This window comes from Grammomys surdaster, unplaced genomic scaffold, assembly GCF_004785775.1.
Source record: "Grammomys surdaster isolate TR1022 unplaced genomic scaffold, NIH_TR_1.0 126313, whole genome shotgun sequence".
Classification (NCBI taxonomy): Eukaryota; Metazoa; Chordata; class Mammalia; order Rodentia; family Muridae; genus Grammomys; species Grammomys surdaster.
This window is the reverse complement of record NW_021621113.1, coordinates 11,627,470-11,636,236: the sequence shown is the minus strand read 5'-3', so window position 1 is coordinate 11,636,236 and position 8,767 is coordinate 11,627,470. Positions and strand designations below refer to the sequence as shown.

At 49.3% G+C, this 8,767-nt stretch overlaps 1 protein-coding gene across 4 annotated transcripts; it reads right to left on the bottom strand.

The window, feature by feature from the left end:
• Positions 1 to 1,020: 1,020 nt before the first annotated feature.
• Pla2g2d (phospholipase A2 group IID) lies at positions 1,021 to 7,153 on the bottom strand. 4 transcript variants are annotated; one of them, XM_028759806.1, is made up of 5 exons: positions 7,081 to 7,110; positions 4,865 to 4,902; positions 4,089 to 4,233; positions 3,420 to 3,526; positions 1,021 to 2,569 (listed from the first exon to the last, which is right to left on the bottom strand). In XM_028759806.1, the coding sequence occupies exons 1-5, from the start codon at positions 7,098 to 7,100 to the stop codon at positions 2,424 to 2,426; spliced, it is 456 nt and encodes a 151-aa protein (XP_028615639.1). In that variant the 5' UTR covers positions 7,101 to 7,110; the 3' UTR covers positions 1,021 to 2,423. The 4 variants fall into 4 exon arrangements, with proteins under 4 accessions (XP_028615639.1, XP_028615640.1, XP_028615642.1 ...); XM_028759807.1 differs by lacking the exon at positions 4,865 to 4,902 and having other exon boundaries at positions 7,081 to 7,153; XM_028759809.1 differs by lacking the exons at positions 4,865 to 4,902; positions 7,081 to 7,110 and adding an exon at positions 6,325 to 6,609.
• Positions 7,154 to 8,767: the final 1,614 nt, after the last annotated feature.

Genomic DNA, 8,767 nt, shown 5'->3' with positions numbered 1-8,767 from the left:
ACACAAGGCACCGGCTCAAAGCCAATAGGCAGACCATCCACTGCAGATCACAAGCCGAGTCTGCCCACCTTCTCAGGGACAAACTAATTCATGGTAGTCTAAACCAACCAGGGTACCCCTGATCTCTTAAGGCAGCTCAGGCTAAGGGTGGCTCGTTCCTAGGGGAAGTTGGCTTCGTGGTGGAAGAGACAAAAATCACTGTAGTATCTAGGGGTCTGGAGAACCATGGATGCTATTGGAGCTACAGAGAGTCTGCCCAGGAGGAAAACTGGTGCAGTGAGTGAGCGTAGCCCAGCCAGAGGCAGGGGAGAAACCCAGCTCTGAAGACATCCTCAAGCCACCAAAGAGCCAAGCTAGGAACCAAGCTCCCATCACCCGACCCCTACCGCACCCTAATATCCAGTCTCCCCTTGCTTCTTTTCTCTTTTCTCTTTCCTTTCCTTTTCCTTCCTTTCCTTTTTTTCTCTTCTCTTTTTCTTAGTCATTTTCTTGTCTCAGACTTAGACACCATCATATGCCCAGCCTGGACTTCTTTTTCAGTAGACTCTAAAAATAAATAAGTGGCGGTTTTAAATTCATTCTAAGTCCTGTCTCCAGCACACACAGTTTCCTGCTCTCATGGCCTCCCGCTAAAATGAGCATTTTAACTGTGAAGATTTGAACCCAGAGCCCATAGCTGGGACTTCTTGGTACTCTGCCTCACTGGGGTTTTGAGAAAACTTCTCTGTCTTGTTGTTGTGTGTCACAGGCTGGAGGGTGTGGGTGGTTCTAGTTACCTTGGCCCTGAGGTTGGAAACACAGCTAGTCACACAAGAATAACAGATGTTCTCTGAAACAGTTGTTCTAGGCAAATAATAGCCCTACCCTGCCAGATGATACATTTTGCCAATGTGTGTTCTGTTTCAGATGCTACATCTGCTCAGCCAACCATCGAGGACCTTGGCAATCCCTGAAGGAGACCCTCTCACGATGGGGCTCCCTCCTGGACCCTGGATTAGTCACAAACCACATCCAAAGACCTGTTTTCACAGAGAGAGCTTTTATTAAGCGGGGAAGAAAAGTTAAAGTGGCTGTTTTCTGAGTCAGACAGAAAAACATCAGCAAACGACCTTGCAGGTGTAATTTATAAGAAACAGGAAAGCGGAAGTCTGTGTTAGAATGGGCGAGGTGCCATGGGATGTTTTGATTGGGCATCAAAAGGGGGCTTTTGATTGCTGGACTTCAATACTTTGATAGCTAGACCTTGGTGGTCAACCTCAGGAGGAGGAATTGGCCAAATAAGGGAAGCGACTTTAGGGGCTAGCTTTAGGAATATGATCTAATGGTTTTTTAGCACTGCAGAGGGAATGGGGAAGAGGGGGAAGGCCTGCCAGAGCTATGTTTGCCAGGTCTAGGCTGGCCAGAGTCCCTTCAATGCTGATAGCTGCAGGGATGAAGGTAGGCTGGGTCAGTTTGAGCCAAAAAGGATACCCAGCAAAGCCATCCCCCAAACCCTAGCCCCACCGTCCTTGTTCATATGGGAATCTTCCAAGGATTCTGGCTCCTGAGTCTGCCACTAATGAACACTTTCCTTAGCTGTAGCATCTAAGGAAAGTTCTGAGGTATGTAAGTTCTGGGAGGGAGAGAGGTCATAGAATTTATAAATGTTGCTACAATGTGTTTCCCCAGAGGTGGAGCCTTAGTCAGGGGCTCTTGTGAAAGTTGTTTATGGAGAGGGCTCTTTGGAGAAAGTTTCCAAAGAAAGAAACCAGGCCTGGGATGAGACAAAGTACGGGAACATCTCATTACCCTGGTCTCAGGAGAAATGTGGGGTGTTATACCACCCAGACAGTCCAGCACAATGATGTGCTTAGTGCTGGGGAGAAGGGCTAGCCAGGAGAGGTTTCCAAAGGAGGGCCCTGAGCCTGAACTTTATCTCACTGCAGCAAGAGATCCTAGAGAAAGCACAATAGACAAGAAACAGCAGGTCAAGCTTCGGCATCCATAGCAACAAGACTGCAGCTTCCCACACCCTTAAGTCCTGTTGTTGTTGGAGCCCATGATGGGCTTGGTTCTCGGAGACTAGACATCAGGGTACCACTGCATCTGAGATGGGGCAGGGCTCAACCTGGAAGACCTCACAGTTTAGTTGGGGAGAAGAACACGGGGCCAGAGGGCTGGGCTCTGAACACATATGTGAGGTTTTTCCTAGGCCCAGAAAGACCAGAGTTTGAAGGGATAGAAAGATCAAAAAAGGTTCTTTACAGCAGAGAGGCACCAAGAGGAGGTCCTCAAGGCCCTTTTGCAAAGAGGACTTTAAAACCCAACTGGTCCAGGAGACTAGACACCAGGGTGGGAGGCAGCAACTTGCAGGACTTTAATGTTTGAGATGCAGCGGAACAGGGTGGAATCCGGGGGGAGGAGGGCGGACAGAGTGGACTCCCCTAGCATGTGGGAGTCTTTCCTTTGCAGTGGGGCCGCCAGTAGTAACGCAGGCGCTTGTTGAAGCTGTCCAGGTTTTGCTTCAGGCACAAGGCCACCTCCTTGTCACAAGCACACAGTTGCCTTTCACACCAGCTCCCTCTGTCAGCTGTGGGCAAATGAAACAGGAATGGCTCAGCATCTGTCCCTTCCCGAGACTGGCCATGGGGTGCAGAAGGGGTCCTGAAACCAGCGTGGTCCCCTGCTCATCTTTGGAGATAGACTCTTTGACTGGAAGATGCACGTGCCCTCCACTTCTCTGCGTTCTTACTCAGTTACCTATTCTCACATCCGTTCACTGCACTATTGAGCACCGTTCAGGGACTCATCCTGGAGGGAGAAAGCTGAGCCAGGTGGGCAGATGGGAAGGCAGGTAACAGAGGGCTGCAGAGTGAATGAACATGGCCAAGCAGAAATGTGGGGGGTACAGGCCTGCAGGAGGATTAGGTACATCAAGGAGCCATCCCCAGCTCAGACCACTGCTCCTAGTGAAAGCTGGGGTAGCGAGCGAGTGTCCCCACAAGACAAGCATCTGTGTTAGCTTCTGCAGTTCCATTAACCTTAAGGTGAAGTGTTACAGGGCCTGATGTTGGTAAAACCATGTTGGGGTACCTATGGGTTCCCCCATGAGAATGGGAGTGGCTAGTACCTCCTGAAGTTCTTCCTGTTGGTTTTCTCCGACAGGTTATCAAGGAGGGCATGGAATTTCAGTGAGGTTGAACAGTGTTGAGCACACGGCTGTTCAGTGATGGACCTGCTTTTTAGATACCAAAAGCCTGGGGTGTCCCCTCGGTCCTTTCCACACCTTCACCTCTGGTGTTCCTCACTGCCCACCCCACTGAGAGAGGAACAGTGTCAGGTGTCACATGCTTTGTGTAGTACCACACTGGGTCTATGGAGGCAGGGGAGGCTAGGACTTCCAGATTCCCAGCTCCTGGCCCATAGCCCCAGGCACTTACAGCACTGGATAACGCCCTGAGAAATGCTGTATTTGTAATTGTCTGTCAGGCTCCTGCATCCATCAGTCTTCAGGTGGGCATAGCAACAATCATGTTTTTGACAGCACCTACAGAGAGAGGCAGGCAGGGAGCAAAGCTGCAGAAGCCACTAGTCAACACTGGCCTCTGTCTCTCCCCACCTCCACACGCCCACCAGGGATGATCAGAGACATTGGGGTTCCCTTGAGGTCATGAGAGCTGCTGTTGGTCAAAAGTTCCCATACTTGTTCCAGCCACATGATCTCTTTTAATCCCTGTGACTACCCCATGATGGGGTGCTGGGATCATCCCCTTTTCACAGATGAGGAAACAAAATTCAGAGGGTTGAGACACTTGGCCAGGGTCATGTGACTTCTCTGGCCTGGCTCTCAAAATGGTTGTGAAAAGTCAGACAAGAACAGGCAAAGAGTCTGGGCTTCAGAATACATGTGTAATGGTAACCAGTTAGGAAGAGGACTTCAGGTGTTCTGCAGAACCTTCTAGAAGGCCAGCTCTAAAAGGCTCAGGATCAGATTAGTACTTAGCAGAGTTCCTAGTGTGTAGTACATGTTCAGCAAAATGCATTTGCTAACTGAATCGGTGAATATAGAAAGAAGAAGAGTCCCAAGTAGGTCAGGGAGGGGAGTTTACCAGTCTGTGGCATCTTTGGGTTGTCCTTTGCCACCAAGTCCACAGTGACAGCCATAGGGCCAGTAGTTGAAGGCGGCTTTCTTCCCCGTCATGTGGTTGACCATCTTGTTCAGGTTCAGAAGCCCTCCCTGGGTTGCAGTTACACCTGCCAAGCAGCCAAACAATGACGAAAGGGGTGAAGTGGGGTTCCAGGGGCTCATGGGGAGTGGGGGAGGGGAGAGCAGAGAAACTGTGCTAGGCCAAGTGTGGGACTTGAAATGATAGCACTATCAAATAGTGGCCACTGCTCCTGCTATTTAAAAGGTGTTGGCTTAGGTAGTGTTGCTTAGTGAGAGAGTACACACATGCTTAATATGTGTCAGCCCGGAGTTCTGTGCCCAGACTAAGAAAGCTAAATAAAAAAACAGCAACTGGAACTGAGTCCTCAGTACAGGTCTTCCACGTATTAATTTCCTGATTTCATCCCTGTTACAAGATTTATTGTTTTTTTTTTTAAATTGTGTGTGTGTGTGTGTATGTGGCAAATGTGCACGGAGAGCCTGTGCTTGTGACTGCAGATGCCTTCAGAGACAAGGCATATCATTAGCCTGAAACTCACCTACTAAGCTAGACTGGCTAACCTATGAGCCCAGGGATTCTCCTGAGCAAGCCACCACACCTGGCACTTCCCCCCAAGTTCAGAGGGTCAAACGCAGGGTCTTAGATTTATAAGGCAAAAACTTTACCCACTGGACTCTTCTTCAAGCCCAGGGACTCCATTTGGAACCCCTCTTTACCAATGAGCAAACGGAGGCCCCCTGACTCACTCAAGGTCCTAGAAGGAAGAAAATCGAGCCAGAATCAAAGGCAATGCCCTCTGGTTTCTCTGTCTCTGAGCATTGATTTCCCACTAGGAACAGGGAGAGGAGGGCTGATTCACCCTCCCTCCCACAGCCCTCCCGCTGCCCTTCCTCTCTAGAGAAATCTGAGCTTTACAGCTGCCCGGTAGGTCTCCAGAGAGGCGCAGTGATTTAGAAATCAATGCTGCTCATTTCAGGCCTGGTAGCTGCCAGCGAGAATCGATCTTATGGGAAATCTGCTTTATTGGGAGAGAGGAACACATTATGTTAAATTAGGAGAAATGAAACACATGGAGTCGATGAATTCAGAGGAAAGTTGGGTGAAACAGCAAGTTAAAGACAATGCATCAAAAACACAGGGAGAACAGGCTGGGTGCGGCCATGAGGCTTAGGGGAGACGGGGCTAAGCAGTCCGTCCCTGGCCTGGTGTCACAGTGGATCCCTTTAGGATCACATAGTAAATATCGCGGAGAGGAGAGACCCACGGCAGAGGACTCTGGTGTGAGAAATGGGCCTTGGAAGGCATTAGTGCAGTGGACAAAGAGGAGGTTCTAATCAAGTGGCCCTGGGCTGCAATTAGAAGTGGCCGGCTGTTTTGGTGGAGGTGTGCCCCTGGTGGGCGAGTGACTGTCTGTTGTGTGGGTGCAGGTGTTCCCCCCTGGGTAAAAATCTGTGTGCATGCTCCTGTTCGGCACAGGACTCCTGGGTGAAGGACGTTAAAGGGAGGCCTTGCTGAATCTTGACTGTGCTAAGTGACCCCAGATCCCTGGGAAATATCTAGAATTCCCATATGGAATTAGAGGAAAAATCTCAGATTCCACGATGAAGAATCCCAAAGCAATTAACTGCAAAGACAGAATCCACCTGGGGAACCAACTGGAGATCTGAATTCAGAATCTTGCCTTTCTTGGCTTCTCGTCTTTATCTCTCCAAGCCCCTCCACCCCAGACAATTTTTCCCTCGGTAATGCAAGTTAACCTTGAACTCATGGCTATCCTCCTGTCTCAGTCTCCTGAGTGCTGGGATTACAGGTGTGAGCTAGTACCCCAGGCTGGCCCTCTACTTCTTTGCTTCAAAGCTAGCCCTTTCAATTTCAACTCACAAAGAGATATTCAACTCCCTCCCTGAAGCAGGCAGCGTTTCCTTGCCTGGCAGGTAAGAAATGCATTCAGTTTAGAGTCTGTCTGCTTTGTGTGGTCTTTGTGTGCATGCTCATCGTTCAGTAGTGAGACAACTGAGCAAACCCAAGTGCTCTGTACCAAAGCTTGTCAGCAACTCCTGTCTCAGTAGCTCCCCCATCCTTCCGTGCCCAGGAGTGAGGAATAAGTGACCAGAAGAGACACAGCTGTCATTTCGATGCTCAGTTCTTATGTAACACCTGATAACTATTTTCTCACTAGGGGTTCTTCAGTGGTACCGAGAGGATGCTGTGGTCCACTGGGCAGGTGAAGACATGAAGAGATTGCATGGCTTGGCTGAGGATGCTGTGCCAGGAGGTGGTGGGGGATGTAGATCCATCAAGAAGAGTGCCTCTGTGTTACATTGTCTCTGTAGTGAAGGATGAATTTCTGTAGCTCCATCTCTTGTTTGCTAAGTGGCTACATTGTAACACCAACACAGGGAAGTGACTCCCTCAAAGGTACGGGAGCCCTGGCTGTCCTGGAACTCACTGTGCAGACTAGGCTGGCATCAAACTCAGAGATCCACCTGCTTCTGCCTCCTGTGTGCTGGGATTAAAGGCGTACATCATCACTGCCTGGCTATAAAACCAATTTTAAAAACATGAAATTTCTTTATAAAATTGTATATTCAGAAATGGAGTAAGAAAACGGAAGCCAGTTTTCAAGCAGCCACATTTTTACATCTGATTGTCTAGAGAGTGAGTAGAAACTGTCCCCAGACCCCCTCCCTGCCAGTGGGAGAGGGTTCCTCTTCCCAGAATGTTTCACAGTGCAATCTTCCCCAGCTCTCTGAAGCCAGAAGCCAATGTCCTAGGTGCCTGGCAACCACTGATGACTCCTGCCTGGTGGTGGAAGTGTTGGGGACTGGAGTTCCAGTGTCCCCAGGATCAGAGCAGCCTAGTCTAGGGTGGAACACTCAGGATCTACGTCCAGTATCACTTCCTCCTTAGCCCCACACCTGTCCCCACTCACCAGCCAGCAGCAGCCCACATAGCAGGGCAAGTCTCATGGTTCCAGCGGAGTGCAAGGCAGGCAGCTGATGGAGGTTCCGTCACACAGGCAGCCTCTTATATTTGTCCCCCATCCATCCTACCCAACCCTTCCCAGCCCCTGCAGGAGCGACCCACGTGCCTCCTGCTTCCTCTTTTCTAGAATTCTTGGGTTATGGGTGTTTTGTTTTGTTTTTGAAGTATCTAGAATGGGAGATTTGGCAAGCAGCTTCAAGGTCTAGGCGATGAAAATCAAAGCTCTGGCAAGCTGGGCAAACGCTCTGTCACTGTGCCACAACCCAACTCCTTAGCAGAAAACCTGAAAAAACACAGAACCGGAAATTGAGGATCGTCTGTGAAGACAGAAACATGATTGGTATGTTAGTTTATGTCTTTATGGTACTATTTGTATCTGTCTGTCTGTCTGTCCGTCCGTCCGTCCATCCATCCATCCATCTATCTATCTATCTATCTATCTATCTATCTCTCCATCCATCCATCTACTTATCTATCTCCAATAATCTATCATCTATCTAATATCATAAATATCTATTATCAATAGTCTAGCATCAATCATTTACCATATATGTAATTATCTGTCTGTTTGTCTATCTATTTATTGCCAACCAAACATTTATCATCTTTCTATCTCCTATGGTTCTAGCAATCTATCTACTTACCTACTCTCAGTCCATTACCTGCTTCTGTATATAGGTTTTTCTCTTTCTGTCTCCATAGTTTCACCCTACCAAAGCAGGAAAATGTTCTATGTAGAACTAAGGAGTTCTTCCCCCACCCCACCCAGACAAGATCTCATAGAACCCACGCTGGCCTCAACCTCTTCAGTTAGTCAAAGGTGACCTTGAATTTCCAGTCCTTCTCCACCTCTTAAGTTCTAGAATCACAACTGTATGCCATCATGCCCGATTTGTGTGGTGCCAAGCTTGGCACCCAGGACCTCATGCACACTAGGTCAGCAGTCTAGCAACTGGGCCCATCCTCGGCCTCCTTCTTGTCTTTACTTACTGATGCTAGCTGAACACGTCTCTGTGTTGTTCAGTGCTCTTTAGCAGGAGTTTTGGAAAGCAGTGTTGCAGCCTGCCTTACCACTGTGCTGCTTGTATAACGAGTCTCTCAAGGATGGACACACAGGCTGCTGACCATCTATCACCACTCAGGTTCAGGGAGAGAGATGTCCTGATATCTCCACTCAGGGAGAGAGATGTCCCGATATCTCAGCTCATACCCAACTCTTGCCCCTTGTGGGCTCGCTGACTCAAAAAGCACCTATGATGGTCAGAAGGTAACTGGCTTGTGTGAACAGCTTAGCCTGCAGATGACCTGCCCCAGTTTACTTGACAGGATCCCGGTGTGATCCGAGCCAATGAGGGTAGAGCAGAGGGGGGTTCCTCCATGCTTGTTGATGACTGCTGGGCACAGCATGCCCAATAGGGCTCCTTGTTCCAGGCCAATCAGTTCATCCAAAAGATGTTCCAGCAGGAGTCACTGCTAGGGACACTTGTGTCATTATTGTTCATCCCTCCTTCCTTCCCTCCCTTCCTTCCTTCCTTCCTTCCTCCCTCCCTCCCTCCCTCCCTCCCTCCCTCCCTCCCTCCTTCCCTCCTTCCCTCCTTCCTTCCTTCCTTCCTTCCTTCCTTCCTTCCCTCCCT

Coding starts and splice junctions, on each gene's coding strand:
- Pla2g2d (XM_028759806.1), bottom strand. CDS start 7,100: ATGTGGGCTGCTGCTGGCTG. Junction 4,903..7,080: donor ATGTGGGCTGCTGCTGGCTG/GTGAGTGGGGAC, acceptor TCTTCCTTCTAG/GACCTTGAGTGAGTCAGGGG. Junction 2,570..3,419: donor TCAGGGCGTTATCCAGTGCT/GTAAGTGCCTGG, acceptor ATTTGCCCACAG/CTGACAGAGGGAGCTGGTGT.